Source organism: Phalacrocorax aristotelis, chromosome 20 (assembly GCF_949628215.1).
Source record: "Phalacrocorax aristotelis chromosome 20, bGulAri2.1, whole genome shotgun sequence".
Lineage (NCBI taxonomy): Eukaryota > Metazoa > Chordata > Aves > Suliformes > Phalacrocoracidae > Phalacrocorax > Phalacrocorax aristotelis.
In genome coordinates, this window is record NC_134295.1 from 3,845,104 (window position 1) to 3,872,199 (window position 27,096).

At 60.9% G+C, this 27,096-nt stretch overlaps 1 protein-coding gene across 3 annotated transcripts; it reads right to left on the reverse strand.

Annotated features, from left to right (window-relative positions):
* Nucleotides 1–11,212: 11,212 nt before the first annotated feature.
* On the reverse strand, nucleotides 11,213–22,057 carry SESN2 (sestrin 2). 3 transcript variants are annotated; one of them, XM_075114875.1, is made up of 10 exons: nucleotides 21,844–22,057; nucleotides 16,529–16,594; nucleotides 15,484–15,681; nucleotides 14,918–15,100; nucleotides 14,346–14,555; nucleotides 13,818–13,968; nucleotides 13,548–13,663; nucleotides 13,107–13,297; nucleotides 12,737–12,881; nucleotides 11,213–12,654 (listed from the first exon to the last, which is right to left on the reverse strand). In XM_075114875.1, exons 1-10 carry the CDS (start codon nucleotides 21,919–21,921, stop codon nucleotides 12,568–12,570), a joined length of 1,425 nt encoding a protein of 474 aa, XP_074970976.1. In that variant the 5' UTR covers nucleotides 21,922–22,057; the 3' UTR covers nucleotides 11,213–12,567. The 3 variants fall into 3 exon arrangements, with proteins under 3 accessions (XP_074970976.1, XP_074970974.1, XP_074970975.1); XM_075114873.1 differs by lacking the exon at nucleotides 21,844–22,057 and adding an exon at nucleotides 21,388–21,537; XM_075114874.1 differs by lacking the exons at nucleotides 16,529–16,594; nucleotides 21,844–22,057 and adding an exon at nucleotides 15,836–16,007.
* Between the last annotated feature and the right edge of the window lie 5,039 nt (nucleotides 22,058–27,096).

A 27,096-nucleotide genomic window follows, 5' to 3' on the forward strand; every position in this document is an offset into this window, starting at 1 on the left:
TGTTGGGGTGTTGTGGGGTGGGGGTCTTGGGCCAGTTACTGCAGCACTGCAGATGGAGGGATTTGGGGTGACATGGGGTTTTGGGGATCAGTGGGATAGTGGGGTGCTGTGGGGTGGGGATTGGGAGCCAGGTGGGATGCCAGGTGGGGACTTGGCATCAATTAGGGCATCACATGGAGGGATTCGGGACTGGGGGAAGCTGGGGCTGGTGGGGTACTGGGGGGCAGTGGGGAGAGTGGGGGTGAGCTGGGGATGGCAGGCAAGAGAAAACCCTACAAAAGGCATCTCCCACCTTGGCTGGGCACTGGGGCAGGACCCCTCCCCTCCCCGCACCCCGACCCCAGCGGGGCTGTAGCACGGCTCCAAAGGGACGTGACACTATCTACACTGTCACCAACCTCCACAGGACTCTGTCTAATTACTGCGGTGAAGATTTTACTCTCTAATTTTTCAAATTAGCTTGTATGGGAGCCCTTGGGAAAACAGGGTGACACATCCTCGTCCCCAAAATGGGCTCTCGGGCAGCGGGGCACAGCCGGGGCGTGGGGAGGAGCAGGCAGAGCCGTAAGTACATCCATGGGGCATCGAACCCCACTGGCCCTTCCCCTTCCTGTTGGGCGATTGCCTGAAATCACAGGGCGAGGGGTTTTATGGGGCCATTGGCTGGCCCAGGGACAAAAAAAATCAGCCTTAAAATGCTCCTGGGGCACTAATGGGGCTTCAGATCTGACCTGCTGGAGGGAATATTTAACGTCCTTGAGCGAAACAAGAGAATATATTTTTTTTATATACATATTTTTAATTTCCTTTCTCCAGCAAAAGCTCTGTCACCAACAAAACCCTGTTTTCTTTGGATTAATTTTTATAGTAAAGTTTTCAATCACTGTAATACATCAAATTACACAAACACACACTTGCTATGCCAGGAAAAAAATCCCAAAAAACCCTTGTCCCCACCAAAAGCTTAACACCAACTTTCTAACACCAGCTGCTTTGCAGCATGAGCAAGGCCCCAGTGCCTGGGGAGCCCGGCCATGTGCTCATTTGCCACCATCCACTTCCCAGCAGGCGGTTGTTTGTCTGGCTGTGTTGTCTGTCTGGCCGCGCTGCTCCCTCCTGGCGCAGCATCTCCCCACACCGGCATCCACCCTGCACCCCTGAGCCCTCCTGTGCCAAACCCTGGCTCTAAACCCCCTCCGGGGAGGGCCAGTGGGGGTGGGCTCACAGTGGGGGTGGGCTCAGCTTCCCCCCATTAGTGGGTCCTGACATCCATCCAAAGGCAAGGCTCGCGGCAAGATTCCTTTAAGGCAAAAGATCACCTTGAAATAATAAAACACAAGTTGTTTTTGTTCACTGCCGTGTTTTCGGAGCTTGAAGGGGGGGCACATGTCAAAGCCTGTTTGTTCCCGTTGGCATTAAGACCCCTCCCAGGGTGGGCACCCCTCGCCCCGTGGGTCTGCGGCGGCACCCAGCCACCATCCCCGGCCAGCGAGCACCTCCCAGCACCGCACTGCAAACCCCAAATCATCGGGAAACCACCAGAAATCTCCCATCCACGCATCAGCTCTGCATCACCCAGCACCAAATTCACCTTCCCATGCCCCCGCGAGAGGGATGGGGTTTGCCCAGGCTTCTGCAGTGATGTTGGCTGGGTTACCTGGGAGGCGGGTTTAGCCCTTAGTACCCCGGCAAGGGAAAGCTCGCCCCCGAAACCCTGGCACCCCTCGGGGGCTGCTGGCACAGGGGTCGCGGTGCTGGCAGGGCTGCAGGCAGGAGGCAGCTGCCTGCCCGACAGATCGCGCTGCCGAGCTCAGCCAGGGCGGGAGCAAAGCCCGCTTACCTGGAGAGGGCAGGTTTGTTCGGGGGATTCCTGACCTCTTACGATACCCCCCGCTTTCCCCAGGCACCCCCTCCCACACCTTCGGGCTCCTCTGTGCCACATTTCCATCGCAGCCCCATTGATTGGTGGCCTCCAGCTCTCCGGCAAATAAATCCTGGGGTGTTCAAGGCTCCATGAAGGATTTCAGCCAGGGGAGTTGTGCCAGGGCTGCCTCCCGAGCCAGGAAACCATAGCCTTTACTCTCCTGGTGATGCTGACAGTATTTTCAAGTCTTAGCAGTGCTCCTGGCAGCTGCAGGGTGCTGACAAGGAGACCCCGGGGCTGCCTCCTGCCCCCTGATTTCATGGCATCATAGAATCATTTAGGTTGGAAAAGACCTTTAAGATCATCAGGTCCAACCATTAACCCAGCACTGCCAAGTCCACCACTAAACCATGTCCCTAAGTGCCACATCTACATGTCTTTTAAATACCTCCAGGGATGGTGACTCACCACTTCCCTGGGCAGCACTTAGCCCTCCTTTTGTTGCTAATGTATTTATAGAAACTTTTTTAATTGTCTTTTACGTCAGTAGCCAGATTAAGTTCTAGCTGGGCTTTGGCCCTTCTAATTTTCCCCCTGCATAACCTCACGACGTCCCTGTAGTTCTCCTGACTTGCCTGCCCCTTCTTTCAAAGCTCAAAACCTCTTTTTTTCCTGAGTTCCAGCCAAAGCTCCCCGTTCAGCCAGGCCAGCCTATCCCGCCGGCTCGTCTTTCGGCACATGGGGACGGCCTGCTCCTGCGCCTTGAAGGTTTCCTTCCTGAAGAGTGCCCGGCCTTCCTGGACCCCTTTGCCCTTCAGGACTGCCTCCCAGGGGAGTCCATCAACCACGCTCCTGAACAGCCCTAAGTCTGACCGCCCAAAGCCCAGGGGACCAGTTCTGCTGACCCCCCTCCTTACTTCTCTGAGAACCGAGAACTCCATCATTTCACGATCGCTGTGCCCAAGGCGGCCTCCAACCATCCCACCACCCGCATGTCCTTCTCTGTTCGCAAACACTGGTCCGGCGGGCGCCTTCCCAAGCTGGCTCCCTCACCAGCTCTGTCGGGAAGGTCTCTTCCACACACCCCAGGAACCTCCTGCACTCTTTCCTCTCCGCTGGATTGTATTTCCAGCAGACATCTCGCAAGTTGAACTCCCCCGCAAGAACAAGGGCTAGCGATCGTGAGACTTCTCCCAGCTGTTTATGGAATATTTCATCTGTCTCTTCATCCTGGTTGGGTGGTCTATAACAGACTCCCACCCTTCGGGTGACCTCTCCCTCCCAAGCGGAGCGTACCGGCGCTGCCAGCAGAGCTGGAGGAGCCGGGCAGGCAATGTGCCGGCATCACACACCACTGGGGTGCTGGTAGAAAGCAAGCGATGTCGGAGGCCGTGACTGAAATCACTCCCGGCCGCTCTCCCGCGGCTCCTGGCACAGCTCCAGTTTCCCACAGTGCGTGTGGGTGCTTGGCTGATGCTCAGCGGCTTCTCCCCATCGGGCTGCATCATCAGGGCAGGGGTCACTGCACCACCGCAACCCCCGCCATCGCCTCACGACACACAGATCACCTTCCTCCATCACAAACCCCATGCTTTCGGTGTCACAGCTTTAGCTAAGGCCCTCTAGAAATGCGCCGAGCGACCCAGAGCGCGCTCTCCTCTTTTTCAGTGTGAATATATGTATTTAATTCCCTTCTTCTGTAGCCGGCTCTGGGAAATGTGACTGATCCTTCGGTCACAGATGGGGTTCCCTTTTCAGCCATGGAGCAAGAAGCCACCAGGGCACCTGGAAATGGTTGTCGTGTGTCTGCACCGTCCCGGCTTTGTGGCACGGGGCGAGGGTGAGCGGGGATGGCGGGTTGCCCACAACCGTCCTGCTCGCCCCAGGGGAGCAAAACCCGAGGGCAGCCTTGCCTGCAATGGAAACAGGAGCAAGGGTTGAGTCATAAACCACCCTTATTAAACACGTGGGATGACAAAGCAGCTCATGGTGGAGTCCCACTGATTTCAGCCGAGCCAGGACTCAGGTGAGACGCTCGCCAGCTCACCCTCTGTCCCAGCAGGAACGACCAGGGGCATCCATCAGCTCCTCCACGCCTGTCCTGCCTCCTCCAACAGCTCCTGCTCCAGAACCTCTAAACCCTGGAGAAACCATCTTGGAGAGCTAGCAAGGTAAAGCGGGCGCTGACAAGGAGCTTTCTCTAATGTCTCAGCCAGGAACAGCGATTTTTATCGGCCAGAGAAGCTGCCGTTGGATGATGCACCCTTCTCATCACCAGCATGAGCAACGTCCCATGCACACGTGGATGTGATGATGCCAAACTGCTCCGTCACACGAGGAAAACCATTGCATCTTTGTCCCTGTGTGACTCACGGGTGAGCCACCTGTGGGGGGGCAATGAGCCCACCCCAGGGTGCTGTGCTCGGAGCCACCGGCTCCCCTTCCCTTCCTCAGTCCTGTCAGGGGCTGGCTGGCATCAGCAGCTCGAGACTATCCGTATTTTATGAATCGTGATTAAACAGCAGAGGTGTTATCCTGCAAGGTGGTCAGGGGAACACAGCACAAAACCCCGCGACAGCTCCTGGATGCCGAGCAGCATCCCTGAAGGAGCACAATCTGAGCTGAAGGGCCATATCCAGGCACAGGCTGCCGTGACAGCCCACCTCCAGCCCACAGGAGCGGCTAAAAACCCCGGCTCTCGTTGTCAAACCCTCCTTCCCAAAGCCGCTGGCAGTTAGAGGGACCTCTTCGAGGTGTCAGGAAAATAATGAGAGGAAAAGGCTTTGCTCCTGTAAAGCGCTGTGTGCTGCAGAGCTTGTTTGGAGGCAACCGGCCCCTGCGGGGAGCAGTGAAGTGCTGGGGCTCTGCGCTGCCCAGCACCTTTGCTTTCCAGCCCCCCGGCCCCTTCCAGGTGTTTTAGATAAGGGATCCATTTCATTCATTCAGCTTCCAGCCCTTGGAGGACATGCTTTCCCCATGTCCCTAGGGAGTACCCCAAGCTCTCTGCCTGGTGGGAAGGGAGGAAGACGAGGCATTTCCCTCTGCTGCCATCCAGGCAGGCTGCGGGCAGAGCCCCTGCCCCGTGCCGAGAGCAGCCGCCGGGCAGGGGCAGGGGCAGGGGCAGGGGCAGGGGCAGGGGCAGGTCCCAGGGCAGGGGCAGGGGCAGGGACAGGGGCAGGGGCAGGGGCAGGGGCAGGGGCAGGGGCAGGTCCCAGGGCAGGGGCAGGGGCAGGGGCAGGGGCAGGGGCAGGGGCAGGGGCAGGTCCCAGGGCAGGGGCAGGGGCAGGGGCAGGGGCAGGGGCAGGGGCAGGTCCCAGGGCAGGGGCAGGGCCAGGGGCAGGGGCAGGGGCAGGTCCCAGCCACAGTCCTGGCTCCACTCCCTGCTTTGTGCGGTGACTGTGGCACAAGGATGGGGTCTGAGACCCAGTGCGCTGAGGGTGGGCAGCCAGCTCTTGCTGAACCCTCTTGGGAGGGACGGGAATGCTCCACATCCCGTATGGAAGAGGAAAGAATGCAACTTGCATTTTCTGTTTTCTGGGGTGGGCCCTTGTCCCCTGCCACCCCTTGAAGCCGCAAGAAAACGGCACGAGGCGGCCTTTCCCAGCAGAGCTGGCAGCAAGACGGGCAGGGCTGGCAGCAGGGACAGGGCGACAGTTTGCAGCGGGACTGGCAGCAGGGACGCAGGGAGGGTTGGCAGTGGGGCCAGCAGTGGGGCTGTGGGGAAGGTTTGCAGCAGGGATGTGGGGAGACGGTTTGCAGTGGGGAAGGTTTGCAGTGGGGATGTGGGGAAGGTTTGCAATGGGGTGGTTTACAGTAGGGAAGGTTTGAAGTAGGAAGACAGGGCAGGTTTGCCGCAGGGAGGCTTGCAGTGGGGAAGGTTTGCAGAGGGACCAGTTTGCAGCAAGGATGCAGGGCAGGTTTGTGATGGGACTGTTCTGTTATGGGGCTGGTTTGCAGCGGAAGGTTTGCAGCAGGGGTGGGGCAAGGTTTGCCATGGGGTGGCTTGCAATGGGGAAGGTTTGCAATGGGAATGTAGGGCAGGTTTGCAGCAGGGGGGCTTGCAGTGGGGCAGGTTTGCAGCAGGGCTGCAGGGCAGGATTGCGATGGGACTGGTTTGCAGCGGGCGCTTCGCAGCGCTGGTGCCGGCCCCCAGCGAGCGGCGCTGCCGACCCAGGAAAGCCGGGAGCGGCGGGGAGCGGCGGGGAGCGGCGGGGACCGCCCCCCCCCAGCCCCCCCCCAGCCCCCCCCAGCCCCGGGCCGGACCCGCCCGGCCGTGGGAAGGTCCCCCCGGGCCGGGGCTGGGAACCGCCGCTCGGCCGGAGGTCGTTTGGGCTGAAAATCTGATGCCAGGCAAAGAAATCTGTTCAGGCTGAGGGCTGAGCGGCCAGCGGTGCCTGGGGAGCTGATTTGTTCCCCTCTGTTGCACGGGCATGTGATGGAGGCACCCCTTTGCGCCCCTCGGGGTGCTTCGTCCCCCGGCTGGCGCAGAGCTGGGGGTGCAGGATGGCACCCCAGACCCCGGGCGAAGGAGGTGACAGCAGCTCGGGGACACATCATGAATTACAGCTGCCTCCGGTCCCAGCCCTCCCTGCACACCACCACGCCACCCGCTGCTGCCTGGCTGCTTTTCAAGGACTAAAATGCTCCAGCAGCCAGTTGGGATTTACAGCCCACGGTGCCCAGAGGCCGCAGTTCCCCTGGGATAAGCCCAGTTTGTTGCCAGCGAGGCCAGCAAGTCGGCTTTCCAGTGACAACCAAATTGTCACTCTTAAATCCAAAGCAAACAGCTTATCACCTGCTGCAAAGGAGCAGAGGGCTGGGCGCTTACCTGCCTCCACCCTGTGAAGCTTTCCCTCTGTGCCTGCGAGGATTGAGTTGATTTTGGAGGGACTCTGGCTCCCAGTCACCAGCGGGACGGCTCCTGGCACTCCAGGGACCCAAGGGTGCCTGGCAGGGTGCTAGCAGGGTGCAAAGCCGCGTTTCTGGGTAAAATAGGGTTGCAAAAGCAGCGCTCAGCGTCCTGAAGCTGCCACGCCACGTGTGTGCCCCGATGGCAGCGTCCATCCCTCGTCAGTGACCGGCGGCATGGCCGCGGGCTGGCAGCCCCAGCGGGGCTGGGCACGGTGTGGGTTACACCAGGAAGCAGGGCTGGTGCCCGGCGCAGACCTTGCCAGGGGATATTTTGGGCTCTAGGGGCAGGACACATTCTGTTCCCATGAGGTAAGGCAGCAAGCGGGGGGATGGCACCTTCTGTCCCACCCACCACCCCAAAAATCCTTCACCAGGGTCTGGGGCTGCTCCAGGGCTCCATTGCTGGAAAGGGGCTGGGAGGGACTGGGAGCACTGGGGCTGCGGGGGTCAACTCCATCACCACCCGGGGTGACCACGGCAGAGGCTCTGCTCATGGCTGGAAAATGTGTGGTCCCAGAGGAGACAGACATGTGGGATTGCGCATAGCCATGTGGACATGGGCACTGGGCAAAGCTGGGGGCAGAGACCTGCGCCCACCATCACCACCCGTTTGAGCTGAACCTCCATGTCCACCTCACCTTTGAAGAGCCGCTTTGTTTCCAGCCCAAATTTATCCATCTCCAGCCCACGCAGCGGGTCCGGGTGCCTGCTCACATACGTAGGGCAACGAGCTGCCAATGCTCAGGGCGCGGATATTCCCCCTCATCGCCAGCCCCACTTGAACCCCTGGGTGGGCTAACCCCCCTCCCAGCCAGCTGCCAGGATGAGGACTTCCCCGGCTGCTCAAATCCACCCTGCAGCTCAGCCGGGCGCTGAGCTTGGCGAGAGACAACCCTCGGCGCGGCACAGCACGCCGCCGCCGCACCCTCTCCGTGCTACAGCACGGCAGCTCAGCCCTGGTAATGCCCATTTTGCAGAGCACTTTGGACTCCATCAGCCTTAAAGCACTCGTTCAGCACAGCCCACAATTATTTTTATTTTCCCATTGCATTGCTGCATTTTAACCACCGCTAACACGTTATGTTTTTAAATCGAGGGCAATTGTGCAAAAAAATTGCATACATTGGGATCATAACGACCAGCTGCAGGTAGGGAGATTACTAACACGCCTTCTGCCCTGCAAGAGAGACAATGAAAGCTGCTGATAAATATATATATGCGTACAAATTGCAGGCCTTGCTTAAACACAGGGTGAGGAATTTATTGGTTTATAATTGTGACCACCTGAAAAAAGAAAGGGGGTTAAACTGATACAATGACCCAGGCGATGAGTTAAAGGAGGCCCACGGCACCAGCTCACCCCCAAGTTATTTGATGCTGCAACAGAAAAAATGGGGGGAAAATAAAGCAAGGGACTGGTCCTTCCTGGGCATCCTCACTGCTGGCAGGCGTCCGTCGGGAGAAGCATGGGAAGCCCATGGTAAATCCTTTGTGGATTTAAAATAAATCTGGGGCAACTGGGGAGGAAAATTTGGAGCCCAAACCAGGACTTGCTGCTAAGGCCAAGCTTTGCAAGACTGTAGTGGGGGGAAAAAAACCACACAAACAAAAAAAAAAGGATTAAAAATAACACTTTCAAGAGCCTTCCTGCTGTGCAGCCCGCGGAGCAGGGCTCAGGGCAGCGCTGGCTCCAGGCACCAGCTCGTGGGCACCCGGGATGGGGGGGCTGCCACATCCTGGGCAGCCCTTGGGTCTACGAGCACTCTTTTCTCTCATCTCCAACCCGAGGATATAAGACCCGCACATGCCTGCAGGGAGGTACTTAAATAGGGGCTGGGAGAGGGGCAGAGCAGCAGCAAAGATGGGGTGGCTGAGGGGCACGGGGTAGCGTCCCACCCAGAGCGGGTGTTTGCAAACACAGCAGGGGAGCGGCAGGAACAATAGAAAGTAATGCAAAAAGATATTTTCCTTTCCTTGCTGCGGGGAGGGCAATGGCACGGGCGCCCGGCTGGAAACCTCTCCTGGGGAGAAAACCTTGCTGCATCAGGGATGCTGGGCTGGTACGGAGGGGTGCTGGAGCTTGGGCTGCTGCCAGCCACCCCAAAAGCGCAGCTGTAGCTCTGTGTAGGGGTATATATTATTTTTATAAATATATATAAATATATGTACATATATAGATATTTTAAGGACCGGAGGAGGTGACCCGAGCTCATGCCTTCCACTCCCCAAGCCAAACCACCACACAGGCACGCACCTCGCATGTGAGCAACGTTCCCAGCTCCAGCCGGCTGCTGGGAGCCCTGTCCGAGCCCAAACCTCACCCCGTCGCTGCCGCAGCGCAGCCCCGCGCTCGCAGCCCTCCGCCCGCCCGCCCCACGGCACCGGGAGCCGAGAAAAACATCGCCGGGCACCGGTTGCGCGGGTGCTGCAAACCAGCCGCCGTCCCCAGCGGGTTTGCAATTGCTGAGGCATCGCCCGGGCGCTGGGGTTTAGGCATGAGCCTGGGCTGGGTTTGCAGGGCTGTAGGCTGGGCACGGCTGCTCCCTGGGACCCCACCTCACCCTGGTTACTTGATCTTGCTGGGAAAAGCGAGGCGGGATGGGGACGCAGAGGGGTGACCCCACAAGATGCTGGTGCTGATTTTGCCAGACATGCTGGGATGAAACCACAGCAAAGAGGGTTTGCTTGGGTTTTTTGGTTTTTCTTTCTTTCCTAAGGCTCGGCCCCTCCCAGCGTGGCTTTATGACCAGAAATAGCGCCTTTACTTGGAGGATTTCTTCCATTTGAACAAAATATTTCGGATGCCTCAAAGAGAGCCAGAAGGCAGCAGGAAAAATCCCTCCTCGGACAGAATCTCCCTGTCGACTTGACCCTTTGCTAACGATTGTCTGGTTTTCTCAGCTTTTTCTGTTCCCTAAAAGATGACATTTTCTCACTTCTTCTGAAAAACCAACACACAAACACATTTTCCGCTCATTGCAGCTGAACTGCCGGTGCTGTCCCAGCAGGACCTCCAGCCACACCGGGTCCCCGAGACCCCTCAGCCAGACCCCTCTATATGTATTTGGTAGAAAAGCCACTAGCATTAAAAATCTCAAAGCACCCTCCCTAAAATCATGCTTAGACTCACTTAAAAATAAGCTCACTGTTGCCATTCCTAATATATTTGGGGACTAAACTCACCAAGCTGCAGGGCAGGGAGCTGCCACCCTTGCAGGGGCTGGGGGCTGCCCTGGGGATGCCGGGGGACCCTAAGCACCCGCAGGTCCCCGCACGGTGGTGTCCCCTCGCTGGCTGGGCGTTACAGGGCGACGCCCTGGAAATACAGCACTTGCGGGGAGGCTTTGCTCTTCCCTCCGAAGGCACCGTCAGCAGCTCAGCCTCCTCGGCCAGGGCTGGAAACACACGCTGAGAAATATTTGGAGGCTGTGACTCAGTGCAGGAAAACTGCTCGGCCCCAGCTGACGCCTCGCACCAGCCCAGCCAGAGCAGGGGGTTCTCTGGTGTCTCATAAGCATTGAGCTAACCCTTACCTGCGGCTTGCAGCTCTCCTCTGCAAGGCATTTGTTAAACCTCCCTGCAAAGGGGACCTGGACAGATGCCTGGATGGGGACTCCAGCCCAGGGACTTCGGCAGGACCAGCAAAGCCAAGGGAGACCTGCCCTCCTGCCTCAGTTTCCCCAGTGCTCTTGAGCTGCCCAGAAGCACTCTCCCCCCACGCATGGTACAGAGGCTCTGCTCTATAAACCTCCAGCGAACCTTTACCACGCCGGTGGTGTCCAAACCCCATCCAGCCTCGCTGCCCCACATCCCCACTCAGATGGGCAGCACGGTGGGTCCTACCTGTCTGCAGGGGCTGGAGGGTCCAGGCAGCCCCAGAGCCAGGGTCCAGCTCCTCGCTGCTTCTACAGCACATGGCCCACGGATGCACCTTGGTCTGCAGGGACGGGGCTGGAGCAGGGGGGACGTGCCGGCCCCTCCTTGGGGATCTTATCAACGGCCGCCAGCGGCTCCTGCCCGCACCCTGATAAGTGCTGGGCTCCACCTCACAGGGCCGGGGTGCCCCCAGTGCCGCTTCACGCCCCTCCCCAGCCCCACTGCAGCTCATCAACTCCATCCCAGCAGCGGGGCCAGAACATCCCACAGGACACCCACACTGGGATGAGCGCCGGTGCCCCAAATCCTGGCTTTCCAGGAGGGTGCTTCACACAGGAGAGGTTGGGAACGGTCACTGCAAGGACAGTGGGTGCACCGGGAGCCCCTTTGACAAGCCCAGGGCTGCTCCCAGCCAGCCCCAGAGCAGTGGGACACCCCCACCCCATACTGTGCTATGCAGGATCAGCCCCTGGGGCTGAGCAAGGGGAAAGAAAACCGCATCTCACAGCCCTTGCTGGGCAGCGCTGCCCTGCAGAGGAGATTGGAAAAAGAAAAAAAGGAAAAAAAAAAAAGGAACAATTTTATTTTTTCCAAACAAGATCTGTAGCAAAGTCACAGTGGCATTTCCATGTCCAGTCAGGAGTAAATACACCCGAAAAATACAGGAATAACTTAACTGGAGCTACAGTTCAGCAGAGACAAAGCAAGAGGGGCCGAGCAGCAGGCGATGCTGCTGGACCCGGACCCACGCTCCTGCAGAGCCAGGAGTGGGGGGTCTCCCAAACAGGCACCTCCCCGGCGACCCGCGCCACTGGGAAATGCTCTGGCACACCTGGGTAAAGCTACGGCCACCCCACGTGCCACCCTGTCACCCTCACAGCAGGCAGGAGGGCAGCCCCAGGCCCCAGCACTGCTCCCCGCCTCAGCCACGAAGGTTGAGGCAGCAGAGATGTGCCAGTGGCTGAAAAATTATGCAAAAAAAAAAAAAAAAAGAAAAAAATGTGTAAAACACACTGCAGGCACTCCTACCCTCACCCTGCTCCTGCCCTGGGACCCAGGTCAAGAGGCACTTCACATCCCGAATTGCAGGGGGCTTGGGCGCGCAGGACAGGGTAGAGCTTAACCCCTCCTGCAGCCCCCACCGAGGGCTGGGTCGGGGTCTGGCCGTGCCAGGGTGCACGGGAGGAGCGGCGAGAGGCTGCGCGCACCCCCGGGCGCGGAGGGGCCGCCCCCATGTCACAGCAGGCACTGACAGCAGCAGAAACACCTGGGCCAGGGCAGGGAGGAGCCGCGGCCTCCCCCCAGCCGTTCGGACCCTGATGTGAGGGGACTCAGCTCGGAGACGAGCGGCACCGGGGATGGCCAGATCCTTCTCACCACTCCTGCGGTGCCTTCCTTGGGTGCGAGCCAGAGAGGAAGGGAGGGGGTGCCAGGGCAGTGTCCCCCACCAGCAGCTGCACATCTTCCAGCACGACGAGACACCCAAGAAGCAGGAGCAAAGCCCACGATACCCCCCGGCGATCTCTGGCACGAGGACAGTCTTTCACGGCCGCAGTGTCAGTGCCAGGACGTGGCGCAGAGGTGTAAAACGAGCCCTGCATGGCGAAGGCAGCACCCACAGGCACCCCGGTTTGGCGACATTCAGGCTCTCCCCGAGAAAGGCACAGAGCAGTCGAACACCCCCAGCTCTGCCAAGCCCAGGACAGCACTCTGGGGTCTTCTTGGCACTGACGGCTTCCTGAGGATCCCCCCCTCTCCTGGGATGATGGGCAGGGAAGCCCCCCCTTCACTTCCACAGCTCCAGACCCCTTAAGGTGGGGGGAGACAATATTCCAGCAAAGTCTTTAGGGTACCAGCTCCCCCCTGGCCTTTCCCCCAAACGTGGGGCAGGAGGAGGAGGAGGGAGCAGAGGCCGGTCAGGTCATGTAGCGGGTGACAGCTCTCAGGGCGTAGAGCAGAGCCGCCTGCATCCGAGCCTCCAGCAAGAGCAGGTTGATGTGCACCTACGCAGGGAGAGCGGGGTCAGGGCATGGGAGGCTCAGCACCCCCTTTGCCCTGCTGGGAGGGGGAGGGATGGGGCAGTACCTTCTCAGAGTGCTTGAAGTGTCTCCAGAACTGCGTATACATCCGCTTGGTCGTCTTCTCTGGGTAGCAAGCCACTGTCTTGATGTAGACCTTTAAACTGCGCTCCAGGAGCTGGTTCACTTCCCCATAGTCGTAGTCGTCGTAGCTGGGGGAGAGAGGAGGGTGCGTTACTCCAGGCACAACCAGTGCCTGTTCACACATCCCAGGGTCTTTCCAGACCTAGGCTGTGCCCTCCAACAGCATCGCTTCGCCTTAGTCTAAGCAACAGCAACAGTCTGACCAAGACAGAGTCGCAGGCTCTCAGGCTGGACCCACTCGTGGGCTCTACCCAAGGTGGAGAACAGGCTCCGGCCATGGTTCGGGGACTTACCGGATGCCGAAGACGCAGTGGACGTAGTTCCAGATGGCCCTGCGCAGCATGGACGTGTCCACGCCGCAGTGCATGGCGATGGTGTTGTACGTCAGGTTGTAGACGACCTGGAACTTCTCGTCCAGGAGCTGCCCCACGTCGGGGTAGAGGCGGTTGATCAGCGAGTAGCCGTGGTCCTCCCAGGTGTAATCCTGACGGAGAAAGGATGCTGGGGTAGGGGCTCAACAGGGAAACGTGGGGGACCTTCAAAGCCAGGGACACAAGCTGGGGTCTCCCGTGTTCTTGCTGACACCCCTAACTCTGGTTGTGCAGCTCAGACAGCCCCAGCCCTCTGCACCCACGCTGTCCACGATCCTGGGAAGAGCCCTGCTGTCCCCTCAACAAGACAAACAGGACCTGCCACCCTTTTCCCTCCGCTGGCACAGGACCACGAGCACCCACCTGCGCACGGAAAGTGGGGGGCGCCTGCTCGCCCCTCCGCGTGAAGTCCTCGTAGCCGAACTCGGGGTCCTCCACGAAGCAGAGGACGTTGGACTGCAGGGAGTGATCCGCGATATCTACAAGGCACCACCGCAGCAGCCGTGAGCGATGCAGCGTGACCGCCAGCAGAGCCAGCCCTGCAGCTAGGGGCCTGATCCTGCCCCTCCCTGGGCAGATGCTGGCTCCTTCCCCCCTCCCCTATGAATTCCCTGCACCCCTGCACCTCCTCACCCGAGGGAGCGACCAGCAAACTCTCCGTCTTCTCCAGCTCAAAGCGCGTTGCCATCTCCTCCTGCGTGACTCCCTCCTCCTCCAGCTGGCTTTCCTGCAGCAGCTTCATCCTCTCCATCAGCACCTCCACCTCCTGCATGGCATCTTTGCCCTGGCGAAGCAAAGGGCAGCGTCAGCCCTGTCCCAGGTCAAGCAAGGTTGCAGAGGGGTTGCACACCCAGAGCAGCACAGAGCTGCTCTCAGCTCTGCTGTCACTTGCAGCCGCCCCAGGGCTGCTCTAAAGAGCATTAGCCTCTGGGTTTGTCCTGCCCAGGCCCCAGCTGCTCCCATGCCTCATCCCAGGGACTGGGAGGTGGGGGAAGCCCTGCGGAGGGTGCTGAGGCACGGAGGGTGCTGCAGCACGGACCTAAAGCATCTGCTGTTGCCTTGGGGCAATTCCCAGGAGAAGCAGCCTAAAGCAGTCCAGCACCCCATGTTCTCCCTTCCCACCTCACACCCCCACCCCTGCAGGGGAAAGCACCCCCTTACCCCAGAGCCCCCCATGCTGTCATCAGATGCAGGGCTGCTGTCGCTGTGGGGTGAGGGGGGCCAGCAGCTGTGCCCCCCATCCTGGTCCTCCTCAGGGTTGATGCCACAGCCAAAGACGAAGGAGGCGAGCGAGTGGTAGTGGGTGAGGAGCACCAGGGCCTGCACCAGCTCTGCCAGTGACCAGCTATTCTCCCCTGTCTTCAGCAGAGCCTGAAAGGCACGTGGGGTTGGAGAGACGCCCCCAGCCCCCCGGCTCACTGTGCTGTACCCCCCACCACACCCCAGAGCCAGGGTAAGCCAAGGGCAAGGAGACAGGAGGGGCCTTGGGATGTGCCTCCCCTGTAGACCAGCTGCTGTTGGCAGGACAGTCCCCAGGCCTGGGGGACGAGTCACCCCTTCCCCATCCATCGGGAGCTGCGCAGACCCTGCCCTCCAGCTCAGAGACTCCCTCAGCCCTGAAAGGGTTAAACCTGGGGGGGCTTGTGCAAGCAGGGATGTGGCCCCTGGGGTCAAACCCCCAAAACCAGGGCGTGTTTTGGGGGGGGATCTGCACCAGCAGCATCAGCTCTCACCTCGATGTGCTCCTTGGTGATGAGCCAGGGCCGGTGTGCCAGCAGTTTGTTGATCTCATTGAGGTTCCTGAGTTTTTGGGGGGCACAGTGCAGCCCCTGCAGCCAAGCTGGGTTGCCCCCCACCTGCAGAAACTCCCCCATATGCAAACCCACCAGGTAGGAGCACTGGTGCCGGGCTGCCGCCTGTGGGGAGAGCCGGGCAGTCAGCCCCTGGCACTGGCCAGGGTCCCCCTACAACCCTGCTACAAGCCCTTGGAGAAGCCAAGGCAGGGAGCCACCCTCCCTGCATTGCCCTTGGAGGGTCTTCCCAGGGGAAGAGAGTCCAGACAGGGGTCTCTGCCCACCCCACCATCAATGCTGGTCCCCTGGAGGGGAGGGGTGCTGGGGTACCCTGGGTGGGCACCACGGCACCAACCCCAAAGGGGCTTCCAAGCCTCTGGGACCACGGATCAGAGAGGGGCCCACCTGAGGGGTCCCAAATGCTTTCCTGGGGGAAACCCTGCAGAGGTCCTGGGACCACACATACCCCCAAGTGACCCCACACCCCAAGGGACCCCCATCCTCACCATGATGGCGATGTAATGGCGCTTGTGGTAGGGCAGGGGCCCATCCATGCGCAGCAGGAGGTACTGGGTCTTCCAGAAGCTGCTGAGATACTGGGGGTGCAGCCCCATGACCATGGTGATGTTGTCCACCCTGCCTGCTGAGACGAAGGCCTCGATGAGGAGATGGCGCTGGCTGTTCTCTGCACCTTCCTGCAGGATCTGCCGGGATGGGGAAGGAGGGCGGTGAAGGGTCGTGTGCTCCAGCCCCCCACTCTTCCCAACAGCCCCCTGACCTAGAGGGAGACACCCCCCCCACCCCAATCAAGCACTGGTGGGCAGCAGGACCCAGGCATCCAGAAGCACCCATGCTCACCCCATCGGAGGTGCCCAGCCGCCGGTACGGACACCGCCGGCAGCCCCCGCTGCCCATCTCCCCCCTCCTGGCCCCGGGGGGCAGGGGGTGATGGGGGGTCTCCATGCCAGACCCCGCACAGCCCAGCAGGCTCAGCCTGTGGGTTGGGGTGTTTATTTGGGCACTGGTGTGCGGTGGGGAGGAGATAGGGCTCGGCCCTCCCTGGCCTCTCCACCCCCACTCTGGTGACGAAACCACGGCGCTATCTCTGCCGAGGGAGGAACCATCTGGGACACCGACGCCGGGTGCAGAGATAGGGCTGAGGGTGCCACGGCATGGGGATCCCCGGCGACTCCAGGGAACAGTTTTCAGGGGGGCAGGGCAGGACAGGGGCTGCCTTTGCAGCACAGGGAGAGACAGCCATGTTCGGATGAGTGGGGAAACTGAGGCACGGGCAGGGCAGGGACTTGGGGTAGGAAAATGCCAGGGTGAAACAACTTAACTGCTTCCCCCATCCTCCGAAACAAGACACCCCACACTGCCACAGGGCTACCCCTGGCCTGGGTGTCCCTTCCCCATCACCATCCCACCCCTGCTCCCCAGCATCCCACGCCCACCCCAGCTGGGCACTAGCAACTGGGGGAGGGGAGTGGGAATCATTCCTTAAAGGGAGGGAGGGATGCACCCACCCAGGACCATCCCCATCACTCTTACCTCTCCCAGGGGGATGAAGGCACTGGGGCCCTTCTCCAGCTGCCGGGGGACCTCGACCCCTCTGTCCTAGGAAGGAAAAAAGCAGCAGCTGTAGCCCGGCACCGGCGCAGCCGGGAGCCACCGAGCGTCCCCGGGACAAGCAGCCGCGGCGGCAGGACGAGTGTGGCGGCACCGGAAGGGGTGACTCAGGCAGCCACCCCGGGACACGCAGCCATCGCCCCCATGCCCTTGCGTCAGGCTGGGCAGCGCCTGATGAAATCAGGCAGAGGTGTTGCTCTGCACCCCTCGGAGGTGTGACACACGGGGACCGTGCCAGGACACTGGAGCCGCGGCATCGTGGGCCAGGGGAGCCGAGACACCCCTCGCTCCCGGGTCTTGATTTACCACCTCCATGGGAAAACACAGGGGAAACTGGAGCCCCTGGGGTCTCACGGGACAGCGGGGGGTCCCGGGAGCAGCACAGCTCCAGCCATGGATCTCACTGCAGCCGGGCACTGCAGTTTGCAATCACCAGCATAAAAACAGCGCCCAGGGTTCCTGCTAAATGCCTCCTTTCTGACCCCTCCATGCTCCATCTCCACCCCCCAGCAGCTCCCCAGGGAAGAGCAGGCGTTTCCAGGCTATATTTTCTCTAAGCAGATATTTTTCTCCTCCCTGCCAGCAGGCAGGGGCTGGCTGCACCCAGCCAGGGTGCACACAGGGGCAGTGATGAGGATGCTGCAAGCAGAAGCCCCTGTCCAGAGCACAACGGGACCAGGACCCCCCCAGCCATCCTGCTGCAGGGGTGGCTTGGTACCCATGGGGACCCCCCAGCCAGCCCTGGAGCCGAAATACAGGGATGCAGCAGAGCCTGAACCCACCCTCGTCCCACTTTTGCACCGCAGCATCTCACCAGCTTGCAAGTTTGCAGTGCGCAGGGGAAATGCCTCTGCCTGCATCACAGCAGCACCCACAGGTGCCGACCACAGACAGGGGAGACTCAGCACCCTGCCCCGAGAGCTAAACTAATCTCCCCAAAACACCTACAGGCAACCCAGAAGCTGGTTTAGGGCCGAGAGAGAAGAGGGAGGAAACTGGTTCAAGTGCTCTCAGCCACGGGAAGGAGGCAAGGGGGAAGGGGGGTGGGGGCGCAGTCCCCTCAAATACCAGGGGGACACGGTGCTTGCTTGGAACCAGGACAGAGACCAGGCAGTGGCAGCAGAAAGGACATTTGGCAGACGAGCACCCGCACCATCGCTTCCTCCAACCCACGCTCCGGATACAGGTGCCAGTGGCGGCACCCGCTGCCCGCCGCGGAGGAGGTGCTCAGGGCCCCCGCTGCGGCTGGGGATGCAGCAGCCTCGTCTTCCCGTTCCCTGCAGAAATCCCCCAGGTCCATCTGCCAGAGGGAGCTGGGGTGGCACCGCGAGGCTGCGACCCGTCCCCAAGCACCGGCTGCGCTCGGTCATCTCCGCTGGGACTCTCGAACGGGAGCCCAGCACCAACCGCGCAGGCAGGATGCGAGCCCGGGGTCTGGATCTGCCCGCCCAGGGAGCGGGCAGGGTCTCAGCCCCCCAGGGATGCCCACGACCACCCTGCTCCATCCACAGCACGCGCCCCTGTGCAAACGCAGCCGTGAGCAGCGGTGCCACGGAGAACCGGAGGCAGCGGCAGCCATGCCCCTGGTGTTGGACATGGCAAAGCTCCCGTGGCCCGTCCAGAGGGATGCCTTGGCTGGTGGAGACCCGCGCCCTGCTCTGCTCCCTCCGGGTGCAGGGAGAGACACGGCAGGGAGAGACGCACAGGGCAGGCGCACCGGTCACCCCGGCTTGCACTGCTGGGGACACAGAGGGAGCCGGGCAGCCCGTCCCAGCGGCTGCGGGCGAAGGCAGCGCCGGCCCAGCCAAAGCCACTCTGCACGCCGGGCCCCCTGCCAGCCTCCGGGACCCAAAATAAACGCCTCATCCCCAGCAGGGCGAGTGGGGTGCTGCCCGCGCACTCCTCACGACTGGAAGCGGGCAGCCTTGCTCCCACAGCACCCAGTTACTGGGTGAACTGACTGAAGCAGGAGCCGCACTGGGGACAGTCTGCAAGGCTGCTGCTCCCACAGGACCCGCAGCTCTTCCTGTCTTGGGGTGGGGGGAAGGCATGACCCTCATTTTATCGCGCTCCCCCTCGGTCAGCTGAGCCAGGCAGATGCTCCCCTCCATCCCATCAGCCACGCTGCAACAAGGCAATTCCCAGCGACCCTCTTTCTCCCTTCCCCACATCGCCTCCCTCCACCCACGGCTGGGCAGGGCACGGCCACCCCCACAGCATCAATGCAGAGAAAAGCAAGCACAGCACCCAGCAGCGCTTTCCAAAACCAAAAACCAGCGGCGCAATCGGACACACACCTTCCAGCCCATCAACAACAGGGAAGCCCAAAGGGCAGCTCTGCACCCAAACCTGCTCTTTCCCCCGCGCTCAGCATCCAGCACCACGCTCCCGGCCTCCTGTAACCGCGCAGGAGAGGCTGCGGCGAGGTGGCAGCGAGGGTCCTGCTGCCAGGATTCACCTGCGGGAGACGGGACATGTCACAGGGGGACGGCGGCAGCAGGAGGAGGGTGCCTGGACACACGCAACCGGTGGTGCGGACAGCAAGACGGCACGTCCCGCTCTCCAGCCGCGGAGCAATGGGGCAGGGAGCTGCTTCTCCCAGGGGTCTTCTCCGCGGTGCCCTGCAAAGGGATGAGCCCCGGGGCTTCCGCCCGGCTTCACCAGGCAAGACACCCAAGAGCTGGAGCCAGGCACAGCCCAGGTGATGGTGGGTGCCTTCTCCAGTTGGCTGCCTCCAAACCACTGCCAAGGCGGCGGGTGCAGACCGGCACCCTCTCCCGATTGGGGAAGGGGCGTGGGACGGCACGAGGTGACCACGCAGCAGCTGTCGGTGCAGCCACGTGCTCCCCATGTGTCCGGCAGTGGGTCATGGCGCGCTGTGGGCTCGTGCCAGCATCGGGCTGCAGCCACCCCAGCAAAGCGAGCGGCGCCCGCATCCGCACGCCCCGACGGCTCCGCGTGTGTGGGATGCTCCCGCCCTGAGTCACCACGGAAGCAAGACTGGGGTGACAGCGGGAGCAGGCTCGTGCCATCACAGCTCTGGGTGCTGAGCTGACTCCACACTGACTCACGGTTTGGGGAGAAAGAGCATCTTCAGTGCTCCAAGAGGCTCCCCAGGAGGGGATGGCACCGGAGAGGCCCTGACAGGCAAATCCACGGGATGCAGGTGGCAGGAATTCCAGCCCCAAAGGCAGCGAGGAGCTCAGCCCAGTCCTCCCTGCTGCTTTTCGGTGACAGCTCAGGGTGACCTTTGAAGGTGCATTTTAATCATCCCTACGCAAGGCTCGTTATGTTTTGCTGCATTAAGCAATCTTCAGGGGCGCTGCAGTTAACCCTCACCGTGCCACCTCCGGGCAGCGCCTCACCTCCTGCTCCCACTGATGGGGAAACTGAGGCACGGAGGCGACGCTCCGACCCATGCCGGCCATGCAACCGCCTCCCAGGCTCCAGCCAGCACAGGGCAGGCGGAGGGTCTCGATGGAGGCACCAGGGGAAGGGGTTAATCCCCTGGGAGTGGGAAGATGGGTGTGCTGAGCAGTGAGCCCCTCCTCTGCCCCCCGCACTGGTACCAGTGCTTAGTCAGGTGTTGGAAAATTCTTCCCGATAAGGTGAGGTTAAACAAACACCATCACAAACACCTGACAGAGCGGGTTTGCCTCTTGTAACCGTGTTCCTGCCGAAAACTGGGCAGGAGGCTGTCCCTGGACCGTACCGGGGGGCGAGAGCAGTGCCAGGGCTCGGCCCCGCTGACGCGCGGAGCTGACGCGCGAGTGCAACCCCCTTGGCGCAAGCCGTCCCCAGCCTGACCTGCTCCGGGAAAATAAACACCGCTGCCACCATGCTCCAGCAAGGAGGGCAACGGGATCCCCAAATCCTACCCTGCCTCCCGAACACCCTCAGAGGATGCATAGAGAAGAGCAGAGCTGCTGCAGGACAGCCAGCCCCGCCACAGTGCAAACCCCACCACCACAGCACATAGAAGCGAACCCAAGGTGCTTTCACGGCCCGTGGGAAGGTCCCAGCCCACAGAGTTTCAGTGGTACCTGCTAGATGTCAGTGGCCAAGGTCTAAGGCACCCCCGCCACCGCCAGCCTCCCCCAAGCCTGCTCCAAATCACCAATTTCAGGGTTCAGCTCATGCCAGGACAAGCACCAGAGGGGATTCCCTGGCAGCACTGCCACCTGGGGTCTTTCCCACCCGCTGTCCTGAGGTTTCCAGCTTCCAGCCCATGTCAGGAATAACTATCCCTGCAGCCACGCCGCAGCGGCACAGCTACCTGGGGAGCCACCAACTCCCCACAAGCAAAGCCCCAAGCTGCAGAGCAATCCCGCTGTCCCTGGGGAAACCTGAGACAAGGGGAACGCAGGAGCATGACGAAAAACTGCAAATGTTTTGGTTTTTTTTTTTCGGAGGGAAGAAGAAGTCTCACAAATAGAGGCAATTCCCAGCCTTTCAGGAAAGGCAGCAGGTTGGGGCACTGGGGCTGCAGCCCGGCCCGACTGCTGGACAGGGAGGTCCTGCAAATCTCCACGGACTCCAGGACTCCAGTTTTGCAAACCGGACTCTAAATGCAGAAGCCCTGGGCGACGTGAGAGGTTTCCCAGACCTCTGGGTTAACGGGGACATCAGAGAGATCCCAAACCCAGCCTGGGAACAGCAGCACCAGCACGAGCCGAACAACTGGACGGAGACCCCGGAGACCCCCAACCTCCCGCCAGCCCCACACTCCCTACCCCGGCAGGCACGTCCCATTGGCAGCCCCTGCCTCAGTTTCCCCTCACCTCCCGGCCCGTGCCTGCAGGCAGGACCTCTGCCCGGCTCCCACCCACACCGCAGCTCCCGGGGGGTTCAGGAGACCCCGAGATCTCCCTGCCCAGCCACCCCAAAGCCCCCCTGCCAGGACAGGGCCACCCCATCCCCGGGAGCTCTGGGTGGGCTCCCAGCACCCTTATTTTTAGGCTCGCAGATGAGCAGATAAGCAAAAAAAGGTCATTTTTGCAGACTGGCCCCGGCTCCTCCACCCGGCCCGACGTGTCCCTGCTTGTCCCCTCCCTGCAGCCGGCCAAGGCGGGGGTCGCCCCGGGGGAAGGGGGGCCGGGACACGGCGGTCCCGCGACGGGGGGAACCCCCGGACGGGCTGCATGGTGGCAGCACCCCACCCCACCCCGGGGAAGGAATGGAAGCGATGCAAACCGGGAGCACCTCGGGCGGGCGAGCCCCGAGCCCCGAGCCCTTACCTCGCCGCCCCGCCGGGCCCCGCAGCCCCGGTACTCCTCCAGCCCCGCGGCGCGGCACGGCGAACCGGCCACCAGCATGGCTAACGGGGCGGAGGGGGGGGGGGGGGGGCTAGGCGGCGGGCATGGCCCCGGGACCCCCCCGGGCTGCGGGGCGGGGGTCCCCAGAGGTCCCCAGCCGCCCCCGGACTCCAGAACCTTCCCCGGTCCCCCCGCGCCCCGCGCCCGCTTTCATAGAGCGGCGGGCGGGAGGGAGGGGCCGGGGCAGCCACGCCCCCGCCGGCCCGTTTCGACCAATGGTAACGCGGAGGCGTGACCGACGCGCCCCAGTGGGCCAATAGGGCGAGGCGGCGCGGGGGATGCCGGGGGTTGTAGTTCGCCGCGGGAGCCCCGGGGTCGCGGCCGCCGGGTGCGAACCCCGCGAACCCCCGGGCCTGCAGCAGCGTGAGCCCCCCCCCGCCCCAGCACCCCGGGGGGCTCCCACACACCGTGCACCCTCTCTGCTCCGAGGGGAAGGCCGGGATCCCGCCGCGCAGCCCTGCTGCAGCACCTCCCCGACCCTCTGACACAGGGGGACACGGAAAATGTCTCCTGGGGCCAAAGGGGAAAGAAACCCGATGGAAAAGGCACGCGAGGAGCCTGTGCGCGTTTACGTGCAGTGCTATTTGTCCAAAATCGCTCAGATTTTGGTCTTACCTTGTGCACAGAGCCCATCCCGTGGCTCTGCCCATGAGCAATGCTGCGTCCCCCCTGCTGCCACCCCAGTGCCCCCCGAGGCTCCCCCCGGCTTTGCACGGAGCAGTTCTATTAACCCAGTGTAGAAGAAACCCAAGAGTTGCGGGGCAGCTTTCCCCTCCCATCCTCTCTACAAAGCGTACAGCCCCATGCCGGCTCCTGTCCATCTGAACAATAAACACCAAACCCTGTAAAAGAAGGTGAAAGAAGGGGGGGGTGGGAAAACAACCCACGCTCAGCCACGGGCGGCCCCAGACAGCAGCGCTGATAACAATCTGGTGCTGCTTGACAGCCTGCACATGGCAAAGTCCAGCAAACAGGAGTTGCTGCGCAAACAACTCGGTTTTCGCCTGGCAACAGCCTCCCCTAGCTCTGCTCCCGAGTTCCTGCCAATTAAGCGAACATGTCAGCGCACCTCGGCAGCGCGGTGCTGGCGGCACAGCCAACGGCCGGCACGCCATGGCGCGCTCCCAGCCGCGCCAGCCTCTGCAGGGAGAGAGGACGCAGAGTTTCCAGTTTCCGACGCCCCCTGGTCAGCTGGTCCTTGTCCGTGTCCCCTTCTCGGCGCACCGCAGCCTGCAAACGCCCTGTGCTATTTTAAGGGTGTTTTGCAAGCACAGCTCTGCACTGAGGGTGTGGGGTCTGGGCGGCTCTGGGCACCCGGAGGCATCTGCTTCTGTATTTGCACTTGTGTCATTGGAACAATTTAGATTTTTAATTGCATCTGATCTGAGGTCATGCCTGCTCCGAGGGGAACCTGGCCCCATGCTCCCCGAGATGCTGATCCAGCTCCATCGCCTGCTCCTTTGGCCCCGTCGCACCCTGCAGAGAGGCCCAGAGCTGCCTGACACGGGGCAGGAGCCAAGATGCTGCCTGGTCCCTGGCTGGCACCGCGGCTGCCGCTACCTGAGGCCACGAGCTCTGCGTTGGCTCTGGCTGAACACATCTGCCTGGAGATGAAAAGTTGTCTCTTGCTTTGCAGCAGTGAAGGCAAGCCAGTGTAAGCAAAGCAGAGGGGGGGCTGCCCCTGTTGTCCCCTTTCTTGCCTCCCCCGAAAGCTCTGGACACGAGGGGGACAGGCTGAGGTGGACCTGGTGACCCCAGGGCTGTGGGTGTGCATCAGGGGATGGTCCAGCTGGTGACATGGGCTGGAGATGCTGCCGAATGTTTAATATAAAAATATCCCATCAGAAGACACCGAGGGCTGTGCCAGGACATTTGCCCCGGAGCCGGCAGGGCTGGCCAGCGCCACGACCCCCGCGTGCAGAGCAGGGGCTGGAGGGGCCCAGCACGGCCGGGCGGGCGCGGAGCGATTGCACTCGCTCAGCAATAAGGAGCAGCACGCAATTCCCCCATCTGCTCCTCAGCCCGGGGTCAGCCCACCCTGGCCGATTAGGGGCAGCCGGCACGTTACCTGCAGCCTCAGCACTTTTCCTGGCCTGTTTGCAGTGCTCCTGCCCACGGAACAGCCGGCCCTGGCTGTCGGCAGCATCTCCCCGCCGTCGACAGCAGCCTGGCAAAAGGAGGTGACCCGCCACCACCTCTGAGCTGCCGGGGGCTTGTACCCTCCGTTGCTGTGTGCCCGCAACCGGAGGTACCGGGCAGCGCCGAAGCGGCTTCAGCATCTCAAGTCCTTTTGTCCCGGAAGCCTCACCCAAAAGCACTTGAGGTCTCACTTTTTGTCCCAATTTGGGCTCAGCGGTGCTCGTTCTTTAAGGAAACACAACTGCAGGAGGTTTTCTCTGTGCTGACTCACTCACAAGGGTCTACCCGGGCACGCAGCAGTGCTGCAGCTCCTTACAATTTCCATCGGAAAAAGGGTGGCAAAGGATATGCAAAATTTCCTCAAGAGACAAATCCAAGAGCTGAACCCAAACACCCTGTTTCCAGAAACACCAATCATGGGAAACATGCAACGGCTCAGTAATTATTTAGGGATTGACAGTGCCCTAGTCATCAAGACGCTGACTGTGCAAGAACGTTGCTGTAGTTCAACAGCGTGCTGCAAGAAAGCAAAACAGGAAGGCCAGCCTGATTGCTTAAGATAAGTCACCTTAGAGCAAATAACAAGGTTGGCTGGGGACAGCCGTTGCCTTGTCTGGCCTCCTGGTACTTCACCAGCACAGCGTTTTTGGCCAGGCCAGACCCCAATGACAAAGGGAAGCAGCAGAGACCACGCAGGGACTCTCTGCAGGGAGCTACAGGGGCACCTGGAGCAGACGAGACACGCACTGTTGTTTGGTTCCTTCCTTTCCTTACATGCTCTGCTCCTGTCCCAGGTCGGGGGAGCGGGATTGCCAGCAGGGCTGGTCACCCCACACCTCCCCATTAACAGCCGCCGGTGGGAAAACCCACCAACACCTGGCCTTGGTGGGCTGGAAGAAGGAAGCCCAGACCACCTGCGGGGCGGAGAAGGGAATTCCTCCGCAGCTGCCTCGTTCGGAGCCGTGCAGGGCAGGAACCAGCGTGGTCCTCAGCGCTGCAGCTCCGCCTGGGCCACCCGGAGCTGCAGACGCTCAGGACCTCGCTCCGTCGGGGTTTCTGCGCTACGAGCAGATGGATGTGGCTTCGGCAGCATAAACGCGTTAGAAACAATGGTTTGTACTGGTGAGTGATCCTCGTTGCTCTGGAGCCTCTGGGAATAACGGCAGGAGGGAGCTGCTATCCCCACGTGCTCCAGGAATGGGGATGCTGGTCTGGCATTGGGAAGGATGGGAGTTACAGCCAAAACACCTTTGGACTCCTGGACTTCTAGAGCTTTCCTTCGGAAGAAGGCAAAGGGCAGCTGAGTTTCCTCCATGGAAATCTCAGGCAAAAGCTCCGTCCCAGAGGAGCAGGTCCCGTTGCCTGTGCCAGCTTTGCCCCCTCAGCAGATGTCTGAGCTCAGGAGGTAACGCCGAACATTTCCCACCCCCGAAACCCCGCTTGCTTTCTGCGGGGCTCCCAGTTCCCTCGCAAGCACCCTCCGCTCTCTCACCCGCTCTGCAAGGAGCCCAAGTCTCCTTGGACAGCTGGATTCACTTCTCTGCCCAGCTTCCCTCGTCTCCAGAACAAGGCCTGTGCTTACCTCTCCTGGCCCAGCTACAAAACACACATTACTGAAGCTTTAAAGGATTTTAAGATCCTTAGTGGTTTGTTTTTTTTTTTTTTAACAAAGACAATTTTAAAGCCTGCTGCCCCCAGGGCGTGTGTGCTGCCTGAGCCTGAGCTCCCAGAAGCCCCAGCAATTAGGGAGGAATGGAAGGGAGCATGTCTGTGGGTAATTACCGGCTGGTTAACTCACTTCTGCTAGGGGTTTACTTCTGCTGTAGCTACACCCTGTCAGGCTGCAAAACAGTTTATAGCCATTTGCATACTAAAGTTTCAGGTCCTTGCCAGGGGGTCTGCAAGTTTGGAAAGGAGGTATTTATTCAAGTAATTACTTAAAAAAAAAAATTTAATCCTCTTGGTTAGTAAATCTCAATAAATGCTTTGCAAGAGGCTTTTCATTGTGCCCTGAAAACCCAACCACCTCCGGCTGCCCAGGTCGGTGCTCCGGGAACCTTGAGCTTCTGCAACTCCAGCAGAGATTTTGCTGCAAGCGGGGAAGGGGCAGCCAAACATCAACACACCTTTGACGAGTGGAATGGGGAAAACCTTGACCAAAAATGTCTCACTTTGGACCTCGATTTCATTACTAGCGGGTGGCTGAGGTCAGTATGTAATATTCAAGTGTGTTCAGTTACCATCAAAACCATATTTCCCTAAAGCTTTGAAATAAAGTAATCACAACCCAAAATAAATGAATAAAAAAATATATATTCTTCTGGAAACATTCAAACTGCTTCAGAAGCTGTGGATAAACCACAGAGAGAAGGAAGCATGTGCTATCAGATAAGGGCAAGAGCCGGCCATTTTTCACCCACGGTCTGGCTGGGAATTGCAAAAACTGCCCTCAACAATCCTTGAAATTTGAAATCCTCCCTGCAGCTGTGCCAGGGCGGCCGCTCGGAGGGACGGCACGGGAGGTGGAGCACGAGGATCCTCAGCTGGCTCCGGCTCTACCTGCTGAGTCGGAGCCCAGCCTTTGGCCGACCAGCTCTCATCTATCTCCCGAGCTGCTGTAAAGGAGGATAACTGGGCACATTCCAGGGCACGGGGAGGTTTGCGCTGCGCTCAGCAGAGATAAAGCGCCCTGTAAACACCGAGCACCGCTGGCACAACCAGGCAGCGCTAACCGGGAAAGAGGTGCCGAGCTCACGTTCTCGCTCGGCGACCGTGGCGGGCTGCGAGCCGGCTGTTTAGGCACCTTCATGGGAAAACGAGCCTAAGGAGGAGGGATGAGGCGCTGCCGAAGGGCGCGGCTGCAACGCCCGGCCCAGGAAGCCTCCGAGTCACCAAACCACGCCGGTTTTGCTCCCTCTCCTGGGTCGAGGGTACTGGCCCCAGGTTTTCCGTCTGGCGCAGCACAGGCATGTGTACAAGGAGTCCCCCTGAGCCGCAGCAGGCGGGGAGGCTGAAACAGCCTCAGTGCTTCAGGCA

Excerpts from the sequence above, each read along its gene's own strand:
- SESN2 (XM_075114873.1), bottom strand. The coding sequence starts at position 21,522 with ATGGGGTGGCCCTGTCCTGGCAGGGGGGCTTTGGGGTGGCTGGGCAGG. Across the intron at positions 15,682-16,528 it reads CCTTCATCCCCCTGGGAGAG|ATCCTGCAGGAAGGTGCAGA; the intron begins GTAAGAGTGATG and ends CCATCCCGGCAG. Across the intron at positions 13,969-14,345 it reads ACAGCATGGGGGGCTCTGGG|GGCAAAGATGCCATGCAGGA; the intron begins GTAAGGGGGTGC and ends TTGCTTCGCCAG.